Source organism: Puntigrus tetrazona, chromosome 19, assembly GCF_018831695.1.
Source record: "Puntigrus tetrazona isolate hp1 chromosome 19, ASM1883169v1, whole genome shotgun sequence".
NCBI lineage: Eukaryota > Metazoa > Chordata > Actinopteri > Cypriniformes > Cyprinidae > Puntigrus > Puntigrus tetrazona.
Window position 1 is genome coordinate 13333999 of NC_056717.1, and position 24767 is coordinate 13358765.

The 24767-nt window shown below is 37.4% G+C and overlaps 3 protein-coding genes across 6 annotated transcripts; all 3 read left to right on the top strand.

The window, feature by feature from the left end:
• The first annotated feature begins 5065 nt into the window (after positions 1-5065).
• Positions 5066-11448, top strand: LOC122323742. Of its 3 annotated transcripts, none has more exons than XM_043217831.1 (9): positions 5066-5208; positions 5996-6916; positions 7190-7296; positions 7386-7486; positions 7575-7678; positions 7899-8121; positions 9115-9518; positions 9592-9899; positions 10522-11448. In XM_043217831.1, the coding sequence occupies exons 1-8, from the start codon at positions 5175-5177 to the stop codon at positions 9888-9890; spliced, it is 2193 nt and encodes a 730-aa protein (XP_043073766.1). In that variant the 5' UTR covers positions 5066-5174; the 3' UTR covers positions 9891-9899; positions 10522-11448. The 3 variants fall into 3 exon arrangements, with proteins under 3 accessions (XP_043073766.1, XP_043073767.1, XP_043073768.1); XM_043217832.1 differs by lacking the exon at positions 10522-11448 and having other exon boundaries at positions 9592-9636; positions 9705-9894; XM_043217833.1 differs by lacking the exon at positions 10522-11448 and having other exon boundaries at positions 9592-9636; positions 9720-9894.
• Positions 11449-11592: 144 nt separating this feature from the next.
• On the top strand, positions 11593-16050 carry LOC122323745 (lysosomal-associated transmembrane protein 5). 2 transcript variants are annotated; one of them, XM_043217836.1, is made up of 7 exons: positions 11593-11801; positions 12697-12805; positions 13046-13122; positions 14206-14334; positions 14447-14542; positions 15477-15569; positions 15817-16050. In XM_043217836.1, exons 1-7 carry the CDS (start codon positions 11733-11735, stop codon positions 15889-15891), a joined length of 648 nt encoding a protein of 215 aa, XP_043073771.1. In that variant the 5' UTR covers positions 11593-11732; the 3' UTR covers positions 15892-16050. The 2 variants fall into 2 exon arrangements, with proteins under 2 accessions (XP_043073771.1, XP_043073772.1); XM_043217837.1 differs by having other exon boundaries at positions 12697-12793.
• Positions 16051-16201: 151 nt separating this feature from the next.
• Positions 16202-24489, top strand: matn1 (matrilin 1). The gene is made up of 8 exons (XM_043217834.1): positions 16202-17734; positions 19282-19628; positions 19823-20045; positions 20617-20745; positions 21108-21512; positions 21596-21748; positions 21831-21911; positions 23765-24489. The coding sequence occupies exons 1-8, from the start codon at positions 17653-17655 to the stop codon at positions 23812-23814; spliced, it is 1470 nt and encodes a 489-aa protein (XP_043073769.1). The 5' UTR covers positions 16202-17652; the 3' UTR covers positions 23815-24489.
• Positions 24490-24767: the final 278 nt, after the last annotated feature.

Consider the following 24767-nt stretch of genomic DNA (forward strand, 5'->3'; position numbering starts at 1 on the left):
CACGAACACAGCACATTTAAAAACACTGAAGGTTTGCTGTGAGGGAGCGCATGCATAGAATCAGAGGAATAGCCTCTCCTCTGCTCTGTATAAAGACTTTAGTAATCATTAGTAATAATCAATAATATATCAGCAGCTCTGAATGGAAGGAAAATGGTGATCATAATATTCGTAGTGAAGGATATTATCTATTTAGCTGTGCAGTAAGGTTTTATCGGTGTAAATATCAACTCGACTTTTTATTTTTGTCAAGCTTTTAACCATGCTATTGTAGTAAAAAAAAAATTAAACACACACAGACACATATGCTATATCGTTATCCAGTTTTTGTCAATTTAACCTGGAGAAATGCTGAAACCTTTGCTCAGGTTTATTAGTATTTCACCGGGCATTAGTCAAGCGTCTGGTTTTTATTTCGAAAGCACAAGGTTAGTCTCTCTCACCGCCACATTCACTCACAGACGGATACATTTCCACTTGCATACATGCCACACAAACAGCCCCGATGGACGGTCACGCTCAAGACGGATGTTGTAGGAACCTGTGCGATTAGGGGGTCGGCGAACGGAAACCTAATGGGTTTTAAGAAAAATAGCTCGTCTAACAAAAAGATATCTGAGCTGAAAGCCTTTAAGTAGTGCGATTTTCGTTGACTGTCAAAATTGCAGTCACTTTTTCCTCTGTTATTGTGTTTTTTTGTTAGTTTTTTTTTTACGTTTATGACAGGATACATTTAATTCATAAAAAACTAAATGACTAGAAATGCATGAATTAGCAATAACAAGCTTTCAACAACAGTCTCTGTGGTTGACATGCTCCGAATGTATGTGACATGTCATGTGGTGTGATGTCAGTGTTACTCGCAGCTGTAGCACAAGAAGTTAGCAAAACGATGACGATTCGTCTTAACAACATATCATTTTAAATATCTGATCACGTAAACGTAGTACATCCAGCTCTGGGACGGTTCGTGCACGGTGCCAGCACTCCGTCCCCGAAATTTCCTTTTTATATCCACAGCAATGGAGAATTACACCCATGCCCGTTTATAAACGTATCGCTGAGGGTAAAGCTGCCATAACACTGAAACGTGACATCAAATAACGCTTCCTGTTATATCATAAATCATGCGTTTGGAATGCATGGTGATGATTTTATTTTTTTTTACACTCGAGCATATCCAACTGAGTGTGTGTACTAGAGCACATTCAAGACGCCACGCTGTCCTCAATGGAATATTTTAGGCAGGTGGGGGAAATCTTGAGACCCATACGGGGTGCTTGTACTTCAGTCTACGATTGTAATGTCACACCTGTGCAACAGTACCTGTAGCTTGAATATTGTACTCTGTATGATCGTGTCCTGACAGTGTGCGCGAGTATGTATGTGTGAATATTGGCTTGTTTCGATGCATCTGCAAGTGTGTTTCCCTACCCAGTAGTTCTTCCGTTGTGGGGACATATTCTTCTCTCCCTGCACTTAAATTGCTATGTGACACTGACAATTGCACAAACACACAAAACATGTTACATAGCATCACAGCCTCGGCCTTGTAAATAGATCTAGAGTGATTTCTGACCCATCACAGCACACCTTTAATTAAACAACTACAGTAAGGGCCAGTCTCCTGGACACTGAATAAAAGTTACAGACCGATAATCGGTTTGACCGATATTTGGGGGTTTCTTTGACCGATACTCACATTTTTTTTTACTTGGCTGTCTGTTCTGTAATATTCAGTCTACTGAACAAGTACACCATCTGGTAGATGTCTAAAGAATGGCAGCAGCGTATGTAAAATAAAGACTTGTAAATGTTTGCATAATTACGTCACTTTTTACATTAAACGATGAGAAACACGAAGCATTTTAACCTTGAGACTTTGACATAGACTATATAGACCAAACGAAATATAGAAAGTAATTTGCAGCTTTTTCATTTACAACAACTAAATATATCGCGATTATTGGTATTTTTAATTATCCAGAAAATAATTATGAAGCTTATGTTTTTAATTATTAAAAAAAAAAAACAGATGTAAATGGCAATTAAAAGTGAACCGATAACCTTAGTTACAAAAACGTGTGTTTTAGTTCAGGATTTGTCTTCAGTTGTGTCTAAGAGACTGGCTTTAACGATCAATGCTCACAAAACCTCAGCAATCATTAGTGTCTAATTGGAATATCGACTTGAATAATGTTAATCAATTGCTTACATGCTAAACATTTAGTTGCAAGCCTACAATTAGTATGTGAAATTCAGGTATTAAGACGTGATGATTGTTTAACATTTTTTGTACAAATCGAGCTGTTGGTGCTGGAGGTTTAATATTTTGATCATTCACAGCTTTCACCCCACCACAGTCTAATCTTGTGAGCAACACATTCACGTGTCCTTGTGAAGCCCCCACCTCCCGACAACAAACATGCACCTGTCCATTCTGGAGCGTCTGGAGGTCACCGTGCGTTAACGTTACGGACGTCAGTGGAGCTTTGAGTTTGCATTACGGTCTTTTCTACTCATTTTTACCTGTAACCTGTCACTCTTTCTATTCATAGCCAAATATGAGGCGGGCCTTCCTGTGTCTGTGTGCCAATCACAGACCGGCATGGTCCTGGTCTGACGGTCGCCCAGCGTGGTTTTATACATGCACATTTTTTTAAAGAACTTGTTTTGTTTTCCTTTTTTTTTTTTTTTTCTCATTGGTTGATTTGTGTATAAAGAGGCAAGTTCTGTCACTAATATGCCACTCTATTCTAAATAAAACCTGATTGGTTATCTCTGTAGCTGCTGTGATTTAATTTGTTAAAGCTGGCTATATATGGTGGAATAATATAGTATTATAATACTCTTAATGTACTGTAGCCTATGTATAATAAGTATAATTCTGCATCCTACAATGCAATGTGCTTGATTTAAGTTCATTTGCTATCATGTATGAACTAGAAGCGACATCAGCCATATAGTACTATAATAATTAGTCTCTGTGGGCAAGTAACCAAATCAGGGTGTTTTTACACCATGTTACCTGATTGGCTGACGTTATAGTAAGGTTTAGGAGTAGGGTTAGGTCAGGGGGATCATTTTGATTGCAAAAAGAAAACTGATAAACGCACACTTTTGCTCTGTGATGTCTGCCAATCAGGTATCCTATTAATTCAGTTACCTTACAAACACTTACAGTTCGTTTACAAAGGCTTGTTAATAAGGCTCACAGTAGTAATCAGTGCAATATTGCCCAATTTAACTCATAATTAATCAACTTGACATATTTGACAGAAGTGAATAAGCAATGAGCTGTTTTTAACTGAATAATTACATTTTTTGCAGTGACACTAATTGGAAAAAGGGCCTATATTCTAGTTACACTAAATATGCAAATATCGAATTCTGTTTACACTAAAATAGCATTTTTTTTAGCAATAGGTGTGTGATAGTTAGGTGGCAGACATTTATACTTCAGTACTGTAGTACATTATAAAATAATATGCAATAATACTGAGTGCAAGAATTAGACGAATGCCAGTTTGGACAAAAACCTACAGCTCAGCACATCTGATAACACTGTATTATTACCAAGGCGTATTATTTCAACTTTTCAAATATCTGCTAAAGTGTTTATTGAAGATAAATGCCTTTCTGCATTTCTGGTATGTAAGGAAAAGTTTGACAAAAGAAAGACGTCTCGCTACTTTTTTCAGTGCTGTTCATCGCAGCCAGTCGTTGGTGGGCGGAGTTAAATAAAGAGTTTCTGCTAAAAATTTTTTCTAAATTTGTACTTAGAGTAAATAAAATCCATTACTTTTTTTTTTTAGCATAATTAAATCTGGTTTGCATTTTTAAGTGTTACTTTTATATAGGCTAAGCGTTTTATAAATATATTATTGTACTGGAATATTATGATTATTATTATTTACTATCTTTGAAACAATCAGTAGACTACCGTATAAAGCACTATACAGATAAAGGTGAGGTAATTTGACTTGATCGGAAACTATACGCTATGCACATATAAAAGTTCACTCACGCGTTTGAAGATGAAAGTCACACGGAGCGCGTTGCGCATACGTCAAAGGTAATCCGGGCATTTCGAGCATACAGAAAATGCACAAGTATTCACACAGCATACTGCGTTATAGTAGTAGTTGTATGGTAGCATGCTATTTCGAACACAGCTTCTGTACTGTTTTCAGTGGACTTGAGTTATATTTAGCAGATTCTGGCAAATATAGCAGGTCATCCGGGTATTCCGTGCGTACAGAATCCTGTTCACAGCATACGTACTGAACACTGCAGAAGTAGTAAGAGTAGTATGACACGGCATTACGGACACGGACGGGCTGCGCGAGCCCTGCTGATGACGAATATGACGTAGTACTGACGGTGCACATTGGCCATATCAGTTCATCAAGGCAATATTTATCCTCTTTATTCAGATGAACTTGAACTAAAAGTAGCAAAACTAAAACAGTAAACAAAACTATACTGACATAAAAAAAAATAAAAATGACAGGAAAATGTAAAATATATAAACAACTGTAACAGTACCTAAAATAATAAAACGACACTGGAATATACCCACAGCTGCAGACCTAGTTTTTAGTTTGTTTGTGAACTTTTATTCTTTGAACTGAACCTTTATATAAAGAGTGGGCTATATGAACGTTTTAATTAAGTTTAAGTTAAATTAAGTTTGACCTTGTAAAGCAATTTCACAAAGAAACATAAAGTCAGATGAGTCAATTAATAATTTCTAATTTATATATATATATATATATATATATATATATATATATATATATATATATATATATATATATATATATATATATATAAACCGTATATCAGTCTTTATGCATATATATTTCTTTATAGGCTACTGTTTTTTTTATTACTTCGTTTAATCTACATATCACATTTAAGTCTAGATGTTAAGATGTCGCTGGACACAACCCTGTCTTAGACCGGTGAAATTAGGTGAACATCACTGAAGGTCAAGCGCGCATGATTGTAAAAGTGACAGTGAAGCTGACGGAAACACGCCCGTCACGTGATGTAACCTGAGCAGCGTCTACAGGTTATCAATCAATACTCAGGCCAGAGTTAGCGCTTCACTCGAGCTCAATCACTTTCATATCTAGATTACAGATAGAGGTCTGTGCGTGCGCGACACGATGGCCGAAGATGCCTTGTTTGCCGGTGATTACGGTGGGTGATTTGTTGTAAATTAGTTGATTGACTCATTGTTTTTGACACCGATAATTGTCTAATTGGTCTAATTTCTAGACGGATAACAGGTCTGATGGTTTGATACTCAGGGCGGAGGTTCAATTTATTCTCTAATTAGCGGTAAATACGCAAGGCGAGAAAAAGTCACGTCTCACAACTCTAAGAAATGTTTATACCATTAATTGGATGACAAATCTCTGGCAATTATATTTTTCTATTGTTCCCACCACACGCTCTTTAAATAAAAAAGGTTAACGTTCTTTGAAAAACTGTAGAATGCAACACGAAGACAGTTTGCAGAGGTCAAAAATGTCATGACAGAAAAAAAATTAGAAATTAAATTAAAAAATTAAATCTAGAAAATAAGAGTTTATATTATGAAAGGTGTGCCATGTCACCCAATTAAAGGGATAGTTCACCCAAAAACTCATCTCGTTTCAAACCCATTAGACTTTCTTCTGAGGGGCATAAAAAAACAAAGACATATTTCATCTTCTTCTTCGGCGGTAAACAAAACAGTATAATTACCAATATTTGTTAAGGTAACAATTGTGTCTAATTAAATGATCGTATTTTAGGGGAACTAGCCCTTTTGTAATGAAAACCTGAGAGTTTTATATTGCAGGCAGATAATAAGGCTCCTTTCTATGCCATGAATCAGTTCTGAACTGAAGTAGATTTCATTCATTGCAAGTTTGTTTGTTAACATTACAAGCATTCTTTTCTGGGAAGGTTTTTATTTTTTCAAGCCCTGTCATATTTACAGATGGTCCGTGTCCTCTGTGTGAAGAGGACGAGCAAAGAGGGTACTGTAGATACAGAAACGGCGAGCATGAGAGTGAGAGAGTAAAAAACGGTAACGGAGAAGAAGCGGAAGACAAGGAGCCACAGGGGTTTAGGAGTGATGCTGAGGTGAAACCAGAGAAAATAACCGAGGAGGACTGGACATTAGGTCAAGAGACTGAAGATAGGGCAAACAAGGAAGAAACCAAAGCTGAAGATGTCACACAGAAAAGTGAAAAAGGCATAGATGAGGACGAAGAGACAAAAAAGAAAGTGGATAATGTAGAAACAGATGGAAAATATAACAAAGATGAGCGCGAAAGTACATTCGATTTCAAAAATGATGAAACAAAGACAGTTGATGATAATGATGCAGAGACAAGTGACTTGCTGGTCCCGTCTCTGGAGGATGACTGTATTTTGCAGATGGGCCCGGACTGCACCATAGACCTGGTGATGGTGTGTGATCAGTCGGTGGAAAGATGCATGAACGAAGACCTTTTGTTATGTACCTCCAAATCTTCAGATCTCCCCCAGCAGACCCTTGTAAAATCCCCACTCAGACCGTTATCTATCACATTGCCCCCTCAAAATGCCACAGTACTGCCCTTTCAGCCCCAGTCTCTACTTCAGCCTCACCTCCCACCACAGGCCCAGCTGGAGGCCCCGTGCTTGGGCAAGCGGCCCTACGAAAGCAGGGCCGATGTACCCACAGGACAGCTGGAGGTGACGCTCCGGCAGGTGTACAGCACTCGCCGCTACACCCGCTTCGCCAACAGAGTGGCCCCTCTTATACCTTTGGCCTCAGTTGGTGGAGAAAGCAGCAGTCAGGCTTTACCCTCCATCAGCATGGATGCTCCTCTCATGCCTCCGAAGAAGAAAACTCGCACCTTCTACAGCACCGGTGAGAGAACGTGCATATCAATTCTTTGATCAATAGAGAAAAAACAGCATTCATTTGAAATAGAAATCTTTTGTATGTATTTACGGTTACTTTTGAACAATTTAATGCAACCCTTGTTAAATAGAAGTGTTATTGTTACATATAAATTATGCTGTATGAGTTTGTACAAGGACAAAATGTAGCAGCAAAAACTGTGTGTGTATATATATATATATATATATATATATATATATATATATATATATATATATATATATATATATATATATATAGATCAGTTGGAGGAGCTGGAGCGTGTGTTTCAGGACGATCATTACCCTGATGGAGACAAGAGAAAGGAGATCGCTGCCTCCATTGGTGTTACGCCCCAGAGAATCATGGTCAGTGTTCACATCTACTTCTTAGGCTCACATTGAATAAATCTAAATGCATGCAAGTGTCAATAATTGTCCTCTGATCCTCTCATCAGGTGTGGTTTCAGAACCGTCGAGCCAAGTGGAGAAAAACCGCAAAAGGCACGGCAAAAAAGCCTCCTGCTAGTCAAGGTCAATCTTGTGTCCAGGTCAACAGGCAAGTGTCCCCACTGATGCAATGCAGCATACATACTATGTGATGCAATGCATATAATCACTTATACAGTCCTTTCGTGTGTGCGCAGGCCAACAGTTTTCACAGCTCCTGCTGTTACATCTCAACATGCTAAGCCTGGAAACACACTTCCTCCCTACAGCACCATCCGGACCAGCTGCACCAGTCCACCAGGTCACATACACCTAAACAGTTTAATGAAGCTATATTTTAAGGCTTAAGCTGTTTAATTCAATTATGCATTAGGGATTAAACCCTGTAGTTAACCTAAGGACTATAGGATTTAACGCATTTAATTAAACTATGTAATTTAAATTGAAAATGCAGACACATTCAAAACACGGACACCTGTTTGTTTGTTTTCTTTTAAACAAATGCAATTTTCCGTGCTCAGGTCCAGCCTGTGTCGATGTGGCACCTTGTGTGTCTCAAGGAGGTTTTTTGGAGTACATGCCCCCTCCTATGCACAGTCCTCCTCCGATACGGCGTGCTTCCTTGCCTCTTATCACGGCTTACAACCCACCTACTCACACCGTGTCCCTGCTGCTTGACACACCTGAACACAGCGAGCCCAGCTCCGCAGACACAACGCCGCTGAGTTTGCAGACTGACACAGGGTTAGTATCAAAGTAGGTTACTCTCATCCCCTGCAGTTGCTTTGTTGACCACTAGACGTCAGCACAGAGTGTATTTAGTGATAGTCATTTTCAGAGGTGAGGTCTGTAGTACAGTAACAGTAGTAGGTGTTCCTGCAGCAGAACGATTGATTAGATTGGTACTTGGTGTCATTGGCCAGAATATTAGATATTAGCATCATAAGTCTGGTGAAGTATAGGATGTGTGCTATAAATTGATTGAAAGTGATGGTAAGGATATTATGCAAATGCTGTTATAAATGCTGTAGCATCACAACTGTTTTCAATTTCCTGAGCACTAGATCAGCTTTAAAATGATTTGTGCGTGATCATGTCGTACCGAAGACTGCTGAAATTTCAGCTTTGCTATCAAGGAAAATATTTTAATGTTTTTCAGTAAATGCAGCCTTGTTGAGCATAAGAAAAATCTGACTATGATGCTGTTAAAACAAAAAAAAAAAAGTATTTTTATTTTGACATGGACATTTTTAACTTATAAAAAATGATTATTGTGATGGGAAAATTATATGTTTGCAAATTGCATCATAAAATGAACAAGATTATTATTTCAATAATTAAAAAAAAAACATATTCAGACTGCCAACAATTTTTGAGACAGGTTTATTATTATTATTGCTATTTTATATCTAAATGCATATTTAAATAAATTATTATAATATTAATTAACATATTAATTTAAATGAGTACAATTTATTATTACTGTTGTTAATGCTATTATCCTTTATTACAATTGGTTTTTTATTATACATAACGCACCTTACTGTTTGTTTGTGTAAATTTTATTTGAGAATCGCTGGACCCATGCTTATCACCCAGCTGTCGCTGCAAATGAATTTGTTCTAGTTCTTTGTCACTGCAAAGCTGTGAAGGCCCAACACTACGTCTGCAAATATCACCTCAATTGTTTAATGTCACGTAATACATTTTCTCAAATGTGTTCTTTTCTGTTCGCAGGTTTGACTATGATGGTTTGGGCACCTCTGTCAAGCTGGATTACATGACGTCTGCTGCACAGAACAATGCTCTAAATTTCCAGCTCAACACATTTCCACAACCGTCTAACACCTTATCTCAGCAAACAAATAGTCTCCTACCTCAGCAAGCCAACGCTCTGTTACCCCAAAAGTCCAGCTGTCTTATGGCCCAACAGTCCAGCACAATATTGCCCCAGTACTCGCACCTGTCGTACCTGACTCCCTCTCCTTACCTCACACCCAACCCCACAGAGAACAGCAGCGCTGCTTATCTGCCCCTCAGCACAGGAACCAGCAACACTCTGCCTGCATATACCAGCAGCGGACATGCGTATCTCCAGCCTCAAACCAGCAGCCAGATGCTGCTACAGTCAGGAGTTCACGGTAAGCCTTTACACATTACACCTTTGGAAACTTTAAGTAGTATTAAAGTAGCAACCTGTATGTTTCTATGAAGCGTTTCAGGCCTACCCTTGGACAACTGACATGTACGGTCAGTCGGGTCAGTATACACAGGCAGTATTTCGACCACAGTTATCATCACAGTCTCACGAGAGCCAATACTCCCAGCTCCTGCCCCAGCAGCACTACATTCAACTGGAAGGAGCTCCGCCGCAGCCCAGCCTACCCAAACCCACTGACCCCCTGCTGCCCAGTGTCAAAGTAGAGTCTGAAGACATGGGCCACGGCCAGCCAATCAGAGTCAGTGAGGCAGAGCCTAATTTTCACTGCGATTTCTCACCGATCAACTTTTAACAACAGCAGGTGATGTACTGTGTGTATAGAGAGTATATATGCGCATGTTTGTGCGTAATCGCAACAGTACGAGTAATAATTTTTTTTTTTGAGGAATACATCAGGGGTTTTCAAAATAGTGTCAGGGATCTGACAGGGAGTGCTGGGGAAAAATGTTAGTAGAAAATAAATGCAAAAAATTAATAAAATACACTATTTAATTTTTAAATATAGGCAGGGAATATTTATATTGTATTGGTGTTGAATTGGTATAATTATAGTTAAATAAAACACATTTTTGGTAAATTAAAATTAAATAAGCATTAACAATAAAACAAATGTGAAAAACGTAATTAAAAGACTTCAGCTAAGTGTCAAAGCAGTATTAGGTAACTAAAATAACTCAAACAAAAAGTGAAATAATAATAATAATAATAATAATAAATACTAAGTATCTTAGTAATAATACAATAACTCATTGTTTAAGAAATAATTGTATACATTTAAGTGAATTTAATGTATTATAATTTAATTACACGTTATTTAATTTTTATTTGCATTTTAAATGACATTTAAATGAGTCTTAATACTTGAATATAGCTTTTTGCGTTGTTGCCTAATATTACTGATAAATCTTTGCGTTGTCTTTCAGGGTACTGGCTGTGAAGATCCGTGAGCGATATTTTCTTTTCTTTACATGTTTGTCTTCTGTTTTTTTGTTGTGGTGTGCGGGAGCTATTAAAATGCTCTTTCGTTGAAGATTTTTCGTTTCTTGTTTTACATCTTCCCATGATTTAGTAAATGCATTACCCACGGTCAGTGACACAAACAGGAATCAGAGGGCACAGGACAAGCTTTCATGTTCAGTCCCTCCTTTTGGTTGAAGCAAAGTGTGAGGGCACCTATAAGAGAGACTGGCATTTGCCACAAGAGAGCGCTGTTTCACAAGAGCACTGATCTTAGTTGAGGTTTTTTTTTAAGCTGTTTCTGCTCACCTCCTTACTGCTCTCATCACTACATATGCTTACTCTCTTTCTCCGTAGATTTACTCAACTACTGTGGAATTAATTAGGGGCAAGTCAAGATCTTTTTCAAGCTGTATTAGCACAAGTATCATTTAAAAAGATACCACAAACCTCTGCGGCGTTAATATAACCTCACACACACGTAAAAGCATGCTCTAGATCCCTTACACTTCCTGTCTCTGGTTGCTTTCAGATACGGGGAGAAAAGATGCAAGATAAAAGTAAACGTCTGTGGCATGTTTGCTTGTTAGTTCGACCTCTTAATGCTTGCAAGTTAAATGACTGGAAATGCAAACTCAGGTCATGTTAAGCGAGGAATTCACGTTTATTCAGAGGTCACCAAAAAGGTTTAAGGGACAGTTTGTGCAAAAAGTGCAATTTAATAACTACTGAATGCAATTAGAATTAAGTGGATTTTTAAAAAATATTTCTGTTTGTTAGATTTGAACAGTCACTTTTTCAACAGTTAGTGTCAAAGAAAAGCGTGGTTTCGTCGCCTGCATGGTGGTGTGTGTTTGGCCATAAATATGTCTGTTTAAATATGTCATTTCCTCTCCGCAGTATTTCATCCATTTGTAGGCTTGTGCTTATGTTCACCAGAAATCCTTTTTTACAGAATTTAACATAAAGGCTGAAATACCCTCCGAAATGGACAAATCATTCAAATCAGCCAAAGATAATAACTGAAATAATCAAGAGGTTCTCAGAAAGTATACAGGAAGCCGTGACCGCCGCACAGGAACTTACATGTGCATATGTGTTAGTGACAGGGTGGATATGTGACAGTTTCTAAGTGTTTCAGCTTGTTTGTATCATTGTGAAAGAGACGAAGAGAAAGATGTCTGGAACACGCACCCTCTGCTGCCATGTCACCACTGCGACCATCTCATTTGCTGTCTTATATCTGGTAACGGCTTCATGCAAACATATACAACCACATGCCGACATTGTACACAATGCGTTTATATACTTACAATTATAATCTGTACTGCCTTCCTGTTCGAATCCAATCTTTGTAATTGTTTGTTAGTAGAACATATCAGGCAGAGTAGTTCTAAGGGACCTTTATACTTCCTAGAGTAAATATTTAAGGTTTTGTATTCTGCTAAGACAGCACATCCATTTTGTTGCTGTTTGTGTAAAACCTAAATGGAGAAGTTTGTGCATTTACAGGAAGCTGGTGCCATTTTGAAGTCCCAGGCAGTTACTGAGCCGCAGATTGACATTCAGTGTTGACTGTTCTTTTTAACACCGTGTTTGTTGTACAGCACTTGCCATCTTTTTATCTGAAACTGATATTTATTTAGCAACCAACAGATAAGACGGATAATGAGAGATACTAAATGTACCGACTGCATACATTGACTACCAAGAAACAATTTTAGTTTACGATCTGGCAGAAAACGAGCGGAAAAGCAACGTTACAATTTGAGTTAGATTATTATAAAGCTTTTATGGTTGCTTAAACCACGCTATGTTAATGTGAGCATCATCGGTTTAGGAATAAATACGTTTACAGGAAACCCTCTGTCAGCTGGACTGGATTTAAGCTTCCATAGGATATCTAGTTGAGGGAGGAGGTTGTGTCCATGTTATGTCATTTACACTTTTACAGGTTTTTCTGAATGAACCGCTGTTCTCGTGTAACTTGTTCTGTTGGTGTTGGCTTGGAGGAGAGAGACCAAACACACCGGCTGCCAGAATACACACAAAATGAGACACACGTTTACCTTTATGAATTCACTCGGTCACATTCATTTCATCTGTACCCTCTGTGTGTGTGTGTGTGCACGTCTCTCTAGACTGGTAACGTGCTGAAACTGGTGGGCATCATTCTAATGGTTTCACTGGATAAAGAGGCATTTTCTGCCCTCTATCATGAATCAAAGGCTACCAAAGGTCAGCGTGTCTGTGAGTTCACTCCATTCAGACAATAAATGGGCTTCAAAAGTTACATTGTTCTTATGATTTTCCTAATTTCACACCCTCAAAAAAGTATTTTGTATAAACTGAAAAAAAGTCTTTTTTTTTTTTTTAGAATGTGGCATTTGATGAACATCGTTCAGTATAAAATAACATTAGATTAAATAGAAGTAATTTAAGATATTACATTGAATGCTATGAAAATTGTCTCTCTTTCTTTCTTTTCAGTTGACATCAGCACTGATATTCTGATGCTGGTTCTGATGTCCATCTCTGCTGTGCTGGTCCTTTTCTCTAAACGCAAGGTATTGTGTTCGTGTTTATTTTCACTGGCAGAAAAATACAGTTTCCATCTATGCTCTAAGCATAAATGAATGGAAATGTGAGGCAAAAACACAGTAAAACATTAGTTTGATACATTAGTTATACACTAGTTATATGTATATATGTGTATACATATCTGTATATGTATGTGTATATATATATATATATATATATATATATATATATATATATATATATATATATATATATATATATATATATATATATATATATATATATATATACATATATGTGTGTATGTATGCGCAATGTATACACAATTGGTAGTTACATATATAATGCAAAAAAATATATATATTTTCACAAAACTGTTTTGCTTGGTTTTGTCTGCTTTTTTAAAAATACTTCAGCTTATAAAAGACCATACTGTGTTAATTTAAATCTTCTCAAGCATACTAATACAATAAAATAATAAGATTTAAGACAGAAGACAGTTTAAGACCGTTTTATCACACTAAATATTAGTTTATAGTATTTTCTTACAAAAACTATTGAATTTAACGTGGAATATTTATGCCCTGAGCATTATACAATGAGTTTTTGGGTGCTGTTTGAATGCGCACCGTATTGAGCAAAGCAAATAACTAACTCTAATAAATACTCATTGGGGAGTTTACAAGAACAATAATAACCTGTGCCACTGAAGATAAATATACATACTAAATTTGTACTGTAACGATCTGTGTGGTTAAACCTTTTAAATAAGTCTGGTCTGTTTTTGTTTTATTGGATGTTTATGCATGTGCGTGTGTAAGCGTGCACAAGCAGTGGTTTAGTGTGTGTGAGCGTGCACCTTAGATTTTCAAGTCTCCAGCCGACGCCAATATTTACCCAGCTTCCAGAAAGAGAGCTTGTCTCAATATTTATGAAGGTGGTGAAACACGGAGTCGTAGCGCTCTCTCCAAACTACACATTTCAGATCTGATCGATCTATAACAAGGGGATTTTTTATTTATTTTTTTGCTATTAATTTCTTACCCTTTTCTATATGGAGTGTGATTGATCGAAAGAAAATGAATCTCTTGTGTGTCTCTGTGTATAAGGGACCGATGTTTGTGCTGCCTTTTGTGCTGATGATGTTTGTGGAGCTGAGTCTGAGTTTTCTGTCCCTGTTTGCTGGAGCCTTGGGTCTGCCGGGGACCCACAACTACAGAGACATGCTGCAAGCTGTAGTGAGAAACATAACATACATTAACACAAAACTAAATGTTGACTTCATGACAACTGCATGGCTATTCAGATTTCAGTTGCAACATAATTCTTCCCATTTCATGTTTGTAACAGAAAAGTCAGAAGAAAGTCGACAGGTTGAATGAAGAGGAAATCGGCCAGTTTACCATGTGGTACTCGGTTCTCTTTATGCTGGAAATACTGCTGAAGGTATAAATAAGTGTGTGTGACAAAAGTCTCATACTACATTGAAGAACTGGCATTCTAAATTATATTTAAACCAGAAAACATGTTTTAGATACATGTAATGTATTTGTTAAATATATTTAAATACATAGGCTATTTAATTTAATTTAATTAATTTTTACACATTTGTATGCATTTATTACTTTGATCAATAAATACATTTTTATTGAAACTTTCAAATGGATACACTACATTAATGAAGATTGAAATTGAAAGTCTCTTATGCTTACCAAGGCTACATTTATTTGTTAAAAAAAAAGAATAATACTATGTTATTATGAATTACTTATTAATAATAGTTACTTTCAGTAATATGTAAATATTAGGGTCTTAAAAGTTGCTATAAAAATAAATTATTATTATCATTAGTACATTTTTAAATAACTTTACTCTAAAAATGTTTATTTTTTTTAAGCTGAATCTTCAGAAGTCATTAGTCTTTAAAAATCATTTTAATATGCTGATTTGCTGCTCAAGAAACATTTATTATTATTGTTATATATATATATATATATATATATATATATATATATACACTAGTGATAATAGATATATGATATATGATGACATGTAATCATCCTAAAAAAATGAACTGCAAACACAAATACACCTATATTCACACACACACTGTTGTTTTGTCTGCGGGACTGATTTGTACAGTCTAAAGCAAAGCTTTTTTAGCTGTGGAAGAGGGAATGTAAAAGAGATTTGAGGAATGAACCCCATGTATAGAGCCAGTCATAAAGTGTGTTCTGTCCTCGAGATGGATTTCGGAAAAGGTAGAGGGAAATTAAACTCCCCTCTGGATGGTTTTTGCATATACGTGTGTGTTCATTTATATGTTTAGAATAATTCGGTGCATTTGGGCTGTACTAACATCCCTGTGTTTTCTGTATAGGTGTACGTCCTTCATGTGTCAATGAAGTGTTTCTATGCCCTGAAAGCAGAAAGGATGGCTGTCGTCAATGTTAATACTGGAAAAACTGTTGCAGTGAGTGCATTTATAATGGAGTTGTTTTCCTGTTTCACGATACAGCGCTTTTATATGTTGTTTTATGACATATAATATATTTTTTTATATATATATATATATATATATATATATATATATATATATTATAAACCTCCAAAGTCACTACCCAGTTTTTTGGAAAGATTGTTTAACACAAATAAATCAGCTATAGGTATTTAATACTAATAATAATTTATCTACTATTTACTGTGTTCTTGACTAACAGGTGAAGCTGCCATCTTATGATGAGGCTCTCAAGATGAAACCTAAAGACACTCCCCCTTCCTATCATGAGGTTTAAACTGAATGTGTGCGTCAGGCATGGTTTTATGCAAAATGCAAAAACCCCTTTTGGGTGTAAACTGCAAACTTTTAGCTCAAATATGCACACGTATACTAACAGCATGCAGCACAAACAGGCTATGCTTACATCTATTACAAAATAAAGGTACAAAATTTCTGTGTTTCTGATTTTTGTGTCCTTACTGGCGAGGTGTTTTTATCATGCATTACTGTGATGCTTATCATTTGATCTCAAGCCAGAAGCTAGATCCGGTTGATTATGAGATAGTAACTTAAAGCTATTTGTCCAAGCAAAGGCAGGAAATTGAATCCTTGTAACAACTGCTTCATATAACTGCATAAAATCCAAATACATAAATCTTCAGAGCACGCTCAAAATATATGTAAATTATTTAAAAATATTTTTTTATATATGGTTTCATATATTTTAGCTTCCATTTAATTAGGTAAATAGCTACATATATTTTTTTAATTAATTACAAAGAGCTCAAGATTTTGTTTTTTTCCAGGAGACTTGAGCATGCTAGTGTGGTGCAGATGGTATAAGAAAAAAAAAACCCACTTTAATGTTCTTGTCAAAGTCACTGGCACACTTTACATGGCTTTTTCCGGCAGGTTGTGGATGGATAGAAGCAGCAGAAACAGTATGTGTTCAGAAACCTTAATTGCTGTGTTATGCAATACATAAAACAAACACGCACACCTCATTTACATACACAAACAGCAGACTACTGGGGAATTATTTTCTAAGTGGTCCTGTGCACTTCCCAAGAAGATTTAAAGGGTTACTCACCTCTGTGTCATTCCAAACTCATTTGAGAGAAAAAAGCTGATATTTAAGCTGATTTCTTCAATGCTCTGAAAGTGGACGGTAACCACCATTGTCTAACCCAAAATTACTAAACGCATACAAGTCTTTTTTGCAGTTTGTGCAGAGAGTGTCACGTCTTTTGAAATCAAGCATACATAGCTTTTGGTGAGGAACTTGCTTAAGTTTAACATCCTTGCTTAACAGCTGTGGTCACTATTCATTTTCATTTTGGACACTGAAAAAATATCTCATTTCATGCTGCGTAGAAGAATGTCACGCGGGTTTAAAAAGACTTGACGGCGACAGAAAGTAATATTTGGAATCTATTTTGTACTGACAGGTGAAAGTGTGGCCTCCACCTCTAACAGAAATGTCGGTGTGACCAACGTTTATCTCACGCACTACATCTGCCAGTAGGCCTACATCTGCTTGCGTGGATGCTAGACATACTAGACACTGCATGGTGCGTAAAGTAGAAAAACACAGACGCACACGTACACATAGTCAGAACAGAGCCGTCTGTGTTGGATCAGGAACGGAGGCTTCCCGCATAATTCCTGTGCATAAATTCCTGCGTGTGTGTGATTAAATTGAGAGGAAAAGTGCCCAGAAAAGAAAGATTCATCTTAATGTTTATTTGACTTCAACCCCAAGCTAGAGACCCCTCCTAGGGCTCCCAATGAACTCGGTTTCCCTTACACAAACATATACACAGATCAAGGTGTGTTTGTCTTTCCTACCCAAACTCTAGGTTTTTCGGAGCAGGTATCCCCCTCCCCCCAAAACAGTCCGTACTCCTCAGGGAGATGGATTTGAGGGCGGCGTCTCGAAAACTTAAGTGTGTATCTGTGAATATGTGTGTGTTGATAACCTGCACGTTTCTCTGTCTGTGAATCAGTCTGTCTCTGGTTGTCGAGCAGGTCGTTAGGACTCACGCCGCATTACAGTATGACACTGCCGGGGTTTGTGATGCTGCTATGCATCCTGGGAGCTCAAGCCACCGCGGATCTGAGAAATGCTGCTGCTATGGGTAAGAAAACAGACTGCATCAATAACGGATCCATCATGTCATGAATTTATCACTGCATACTAATAACCCAATAACAACAGGAATAATGTTATGCTGATGAATATGTAATGAAGGGCAAAACAAAAACAGGTCTGGCTGGTTTAGTGTAGTTGTGTCCTTTGCTGAAAAGGCATTGAAATGTATGCTGGTTAGTGTTGGTTGATCTGCATGCTGAATAAATAGAACTTCAAAGAATAGCAAAAGAATGCAGGCCAACAAGCATGGTATTTTTTATGAAGCTGGTATTTATTCACTTTCATATTCTTCCAAAACGGTATGAATTTCTTTCTTTTGCTAAACACAAAAGAAGAGGTGGATAAAGTCGATGGCAAATAGAAAACATTTGGTTACCACAGAAGAAAGAAACTCATAGAGGTTTGGAACACCTTAAAGGGGAGTAAATGATGGGTGAACTGTCCCTTTAAGCTATTTAACAAGCCTAAATAAAAGCAGACCAGCATTCAATAACAGCATTCTCACATACGTAAAAATATTATATTAAAAATATATATATATATATATATATATATATATATATATATATATATATATATATATATATATATATATACCTATATTTTTATTTTACACAATAGTTCAGATGCTGTAGATATTAATGTTAAGCAAATACATTACTTTAAAAAGCATGCACTGTGAAGCCTTCAGTTTTCTTCATCTAGTATTTTTCTAATTTTGACTTCTGTGTTCCAAAGCTATGTTTAGACAATCTATAATTAAATTGTTATTTTCATCTGCATAGGTATATGCTTTAAAAATACAGAGGAAGTTAGGTACGAGTGGGTAATTAGGGTTATGTTTCTGGTGGTTGTACATAACTTGTATGTCCTCTAGCAAAATGAGTTTTTAGTTTCAAATGTCATTACATTTGTACACAAAGAGACCCTGTACTGCATGAGAGTATGTGTGTGTGTTCATGTAAATCTGTGAGTGTGCGTGTATGCATACCTGAGGCTGAATGTATAATCAATGGGAGTTATTATGAGAACGGCCGAGACTGTACATTTATTGAGTTAACTGCAGACTGCAGTCTGGCTTTTCAATCTCACTTTTTTTCGTCACCACAATTTTTGAATTATTGGGGTCAGAAACAGAACTGTTTTTGGTAAAAGAAATTAATCCTTTCAATACAATGCATTAAATTAATCAAAAGTGACAGTAGAGACATTTATAATGTTAGAAGAGATTCCAATTTCACATAAATGCGGTTCATTCTGAAAAAAAAAAAAGTAACACGGTTTCCACAAAAATATTTAGCAGCACAACTGCTTAATAATAAAGGTTTCTTGAGCAACAAATCAGCATATTAAAATGATTTCTGAAGAATCATGCCACACTGAAAACTACATTAAAGCTGTCATCACAGGAATACATACATTTTATTGTTTTTATTGTATTATTTGATTGTATTTTTGAGCGTTTAAGAAACTTTTCTCCTCCATATATTCAAGCATATTTACTATATCTCTTCATTCTTTTACTGTTTCCAGCTGCAGGCTTGTGTAACACCAAGCCCACTGATGTGGTGTTCATCATCGACAGCTCTCGAAGCGTCCGCCCCTCAGAGTTCGAACAGGTCAAGGTCTTCCTGACCAAAGTAATTGACGGTTTGAACGTCGGACCTGACGCCACTCGCGTAGGTGTCGTAAACTACGCCAGCCGAGTGAAGAACGAGGTCTCTCTAAAGTCCCACAAAACCAAAGCAGCGCTGGTCAAGGCTGTGTCCAAGATCGAGCCACTGTCCACCGGCACCATGACCGGGCTCGCCATCCAGTTTGCCATGAACGTGGCCTTCAGTGAAGCCGAGGGAGCGCGCAAATCTCCTGACATCAGCAGGGTCAGAGTCCTAACAATCCCATAAAACCACCATATTGGCATCAATAGCAATGTTAAGCCTATTCTTTGGCAACAAGCATTTTGCATTACATAATCATCAAAGGATAAATAAGGCCAGGCGAACATATGAATCTATAATTATGAGAGCAGTTTTAGACCATTAAAGTAAAATATATCATTAATAAACATTCACAGGTGGCTATCATTGTGACCGACGGCAGACCTCAGGACAACATCCGTGACATCGCAGTAAGGGCGCGAGAGGCCGGCATCGAGATATTCGCCATCGGAGTGGGTCGAGTGGACATGACCACGCTCAGACAGATGGCCAGCGAGCCTCTCGAGGATCACGTGGACTACGTGGAGAGCTACAGCCTGATTGAGAAGCTCACCAAGAAGTTCCAGGAGGCCTTCTGTGGTAAGAGGAAAGAGGAGGGTAAGAGGAAGAAAGGGGAGGAAATAAAGGTCTGGAGACTGTCCTCACCATGGCTGCTGCTATTAAAGGTGTATAAAGAGAGGGCATGAGTATCCATAGGGCATGTTATGATTAATCTCACCTGCAGATGTAGATCTCCACCTTGTGCTTGATGCTCAACTGCACTTGTTCTCTGGGGGAGGAAGTAAAAGCATGTGTAGCCGCTGATGTGATTGTAGTCGCTGCAGAGCAGTGGTTCTCAGCTTGCTGATATTACAGACAATTTCAAACCTTAAAAGGTTGAGAACCAATGCAGTAGAACGTCTGGATCAGAGCAACAGCCACCTGAGACAAACAACACTGAGACTAATACTAAAACGTGTATTTTTCTCCAGGTCTCAGGTGTCTGAGTCTCTGACATAGTTCTGTGTGTTTTAAAGATTTGCTGTTCGTTTGAGTGCAGCAGATTGTTAAAATGCATTGATTTTGAGTTCCCACTTCACATAGAGTAATTCTCTTCTCGCTAACCCTTCCTTCCCCCACCCGGTGTGTGTGTGTGTTACATTCATGGTAGCGGTTGTGTCGGACCTATGCGCGACAGGCGATCATGACTGTGAGCACATTTGCATCAGCACACCTGGATCTTTCAAGTGTGCCTGCAAAGAGGGATTTACACTCCAGGGCGACGGCCGATCATGCAGCGGTGAGTATGTATGAATGTTAGGTAAGTGTCAAAGACGTAAGCAAAAGACTAAGCAATAGCCATGCGCAGTTGTTGATTAACTTTTCATAAGCTACTAAAGCTATAATTTTTATTTTTTTTATAATAATTTAATAATTTTGGTTTTATATAATTTTGGCCCTTTATAATATATATAATTAATACCATAAGCTTACATGTTAACTTTGACAGCCCTAATAATCTGTTTTGTCGAATGACTTTCTCTTTCTCTCTCAAAGTTTTGATTGACCCCCAGAACCCTACTGCGGTCTCCTGGGGGTTCCTGGACCCCAGTTTATAAACTCATGAGTTACCACAAACACCCCCTGTCTTTCTTATCCCAGCTTGCAGTAACGCAGCCACAGATGTGGTCTTCTTGATCGACGGCTCCAAGAGTGTGAGACCAGAGAACTTCGAGCTGGTCAAGAAATGGATCAACCTGATCATCGACAAACTGGACGTGTCAGACACAAACACCCACGTGGGACTGGTGCAATATTCCAGCACAGTCAAGCAGGAGTTCCCTCTGGGACGCTTCAACAACAAAAAGGCCCTGAAAGAAGCAGTGAAAAGGATGGACTATATGGAGAGGGGAACCATGACTGGCCAGGCCCTCAGTTTCCTGGTGGATAACAGCTTCTCTCCTAGCCAGGGCGCCAGACCCGGAGTGCTAAAGGTCGGTATTGTCTTCACTGATGGCAGGTCCCAAGACTACATCGGAGATGCTGCCAGGAAGGCTAAGGAAAATGGTTAGGAAAAAAGCACACAGAAAAGCAATACAAAGAGAAATGTGTATGAGTTGTGAGTGTTTTACAGTGTGTCCGTGCTTTAGGCTTTAAGATGTATGCTGTGGGTGTTGGCAACGCTATTGAGGATGAGCTGAAAGAAATCGCTTCTGAACCTGTTGCTGACCATTACTTCTACACGGCTGACTTCAAAACCATTAACCAAATTGCCAAGAAGCTGCAAATCAATGTTTGTCAAGGTAAATAAAATCAAGATGAATATGACCTTTAAACTAGCAAATTCATCAACTAAATTTGTTTTTGCTCTTCTGTTACATGCAGTGGAAGATCCCTGTGAATGCAATTCTGTTGTCAAGTTCCAGAAAAAAGTGGAGGAGGCACTACAGGCATTAACAAAGAAATATATCCTTTCAGGCAGAGACGGCCCTGCCTAAGCGGCTGCTTAGGTAGGGCCTTGCAAATACAAAAAACACTAAAAATAAACACTAAGGGGCTCCAATAGTGGTCCCGGTGATCATGGTCTTATGCAATACATAGAAGTACATCCCTGAGAGGGACTTTGTTGCGAAGCATGCTGCTGTCACTAGCCAAGTTTACATCCAATTTTTGCACTGAAAAACTTAATCATAAACATGAGCTGTATTATCATTTTTATCAAAATTGAATTGATACGTAGCAGTGACCCATTAAGAAGATTTAAATTTGTTTAATTTTATACAAGCAAAAATCAGCATAAACAGAACATAAAGGGATTAACCTGGTCACGCACCTGCAAATAATTGCAAATAATAAATGCAAATAACACTTCAAATAATTAACGAATTAACAAAACAAACAGAACTTAAGAAACAATTTGCAGCCTATATGCCAAATTTAGCTTAATTTTTTTGATGCACTCTTGAGAAAGCACAATGTTTGTTTTTATTGTGAATGTACACAAACAAAAGAAATATTTATTCTCAAATAGTTCTGAATAATGTCTTATGACTACAAATGAGGGAGCGGAGTTATTGTAAGTTGTTTCCACTATAAGGGGGATAAAAATCAAGCGATCCCATCGGCACCTCCTGAGTGCAGTTAGGCAAGGCAGACTGTTCATTATCATAATAAAATAGAGTCACCCATAAAAAATGCAATTTTATTTTCCCTAATTTCAGAACAAAAGTTTCAATATCTACGAAAAACAAGATTTTCAGAATAAAATTAACACATTTAATTGGCATTGTAGCCTGCTAAAGGAACATCAAATTAATAATATGAATATGAATGATGTGCTTTTGAACTGGGAAACGTGCTTTAACAAGAGCGACATGAAGCCTTAGTCTATAGGCTAATTCTGTCATATGACAGCACATTTATTTGTGTTAAAGCCTCTTTTCTAGACAAAAAGTGTTTCAAGATTTTTGCAAAGTATCGATATAAAAATGTATGTGCTGTAAAAAATAAAGCACTAATATTTTTTTTTGCCCAAAAATCCTGAGACACATAGCCTTTGGCTCATTGACTGCCCGCTCGCTCCCAGCAACTTAACTTAAAAATGATGATTCATGTAATTTTTAGTAACATCATTTTTAAGTGGTAGTCTAATGTTATGTTGACGTTAAAGAGCTAATCTGGTCTTTATTGAAAATAGGCTAATTAAAGATTAATTAACATTGTAGCCTATAGCCTACTAATATAAAATATTCTATCTTATTGATGAATATAGTCCCAGACTAAAGCGCATTATTGATCGGCTTTAGATGAAAGCATCTTTCACTGGTACATTTGTGTAAAATGAAGATTGAATGCTGTTCGTGGTTTGCAATACCAATACTACACGGCAAGGCAAGGCCTCAAAATTTGTCTGTTTAGGGGCCCCAGATGCTTTCAGGTTAAAATTTTACTACACAAATATACTGTACTCAATATTTAATGCTGCTGAGAGGCAAGATGTCTTTTAAGGAAGGTTGTGAGAGGAAACACCTGTGCATGCAAATGATTAAAATTTAAATCAAATGTAAATAAATTAAGGTGTATACAATATAACAGCACCATTTAATGGATATATATCAGTACAAATGTATGCATGCTCATTTTCAACTACTTTTTTAAAAATGAAAATATTACCAGCATATAATGAGATAATGAGCAGAATTTTAGCAGTAATGCATCTCTAAGAAAAAAACATTGTAAGTATCAGAAATAATGTCTAAAGCATCAGAACGTATGCTTAGGATGCTACTATTGCATTATTTCCTTGACAACAGCATCACTGGAAGCTGTGACGAAAAGGATCACTGCCCTGGAGAACAAGATTGTTTGAGAAGGCACCAACGTCTAATGCTCACACTGCCATTCCTTTCATTTCTTGTAAAAAAAAACACCTCCTGTGACCTCTGACCTTTATGCTTAAGTTCCTCTCCTCCACTCCAGTTCCTCCTGCTACTCTGCCGTCATCACTATTGTCCACGGGGATGGAGCACTGATTGTGATGATGACCGTGGTTTACCCGACCAAGCTTGCTCTGAATTATGGTCACCATAAAAACCGAAGGTGTCGATTTTCAAACAGCCATCCCCTCTAACAAAACCCTGTGTGCGTTGAGAAAAAAAATCTTCCCATATGGTCTGAGAAGGTCTTCACGTACGACCTGGATAATAAAGTCTTCCCTGTGGGGAGGTGGTGTGTACATTAAATCCAGTAAAGCTTTCATTCTGTCTTTGCTTTTCTTCATTCTACCTTTCTCAAACCAGTTCTCCCAGATTTTGCCCCGAAAATATTATTTTATATGGAATATATATATATAAAATGGTAATTTAATGAGAATTGACTTGAACTAAATGTGTGAATGCTTGATAATTTCCTCAGATAAAACACATGAAGCACACACAAAAGCAGACACAACACACACACACACTTAACTCACAGGTAAATGTTCACTGACTCGGCAAGCGCTAAACATGCCACTTGTGATGATTCAATAAAGTCCCATTTTGTGTCTGTGTCTTTGTTTGCTGTGTCCTTGTTTTTGTGTGTCGAACAGATGTGCAGTAAATTATATTTCTCTTCAATGCAAGGTTGCGTTAGAGAACGTGTTCAGTGTAATCATTGGGACCCCCAGGTACAGAGGGATGTATAGTGTAAGTGTAAGGGTTATATAACATCATAACGAAAGGTTGTAGATGAGGCTTTCTCTCATAAACTAGAGCCTTCTCTGTTACACTTCAAGACCTATCTTGTCATTTTTATATTGTATAGTTAACCCTTATTTAATAT

Excerpts from the sequence above, each read along its gene's own strand:
- LOC122323742 (XM_043217831.1), top strand. The coding sequence starts at position 5,175 with ATGGCCGAAGATGCCTTGTTTGCCGGTGATTACG. Across the intron at positions 8,122-9,114 it reads AGTTTGCAGACTGACACAGG|GTTTGACTATGATGGTTTGG; the intron begins GTTAGTATCAAA and ends TTCTGTTCGCAG. Across the intron at positions 9,519-9,591 it reads GCTACAGTCAGGAGTTCACG|CGTTTCAGGCCTACCCTTGG; the intron begins GTAAGCCTTTAC and ends GTTTCTATGAAG.
- LOC122323745 (XM_043217836.1), top strand. The coding sequence starts at position 11,733 with ATGTCTGGAACACGCACCCTCTGCTGCCATGTCACCACTGCGACCATC. Across the intron at positions 12,806-13,045 it reads TACCAAAGGTCAGCGTGTCT|TTGACATCAGCACTGATATT; the intron begins GTGAGTTCACTC and ends CTTTCTTTTCAG. Across the intron at positions 13,123-14,205 it reads TCCTTTTCTCTAAACGCAAG|GGACCGATGTTTGTGCTGCC; the intron begins GTATTGTGTTCG and ends TCTGTGTATAAG.
- matn1 (XM_043217834.1), top strand. The coding sequence starts at position 17,653 with ATGACACTGCCGGGGTTTGTGATGCTGCTATGCATCCTGGGAGCTCAA. Across the intron at positions 21,749-21,830 it reads GCAAATCAATGTTTGTCAAG|TGGAAGATCCCTGTGAATGC; the intron begins GTAAATAAAATC and ends TGTTACATGCAG. Across the intron at positions 21,912-23,764 it reads ACAGGCATTAACAAAGAAAT|TGGAAGCTGTGACGAAAAGG; the intron begins ATATCCTTTCAG and ends CAACAGCATCAC.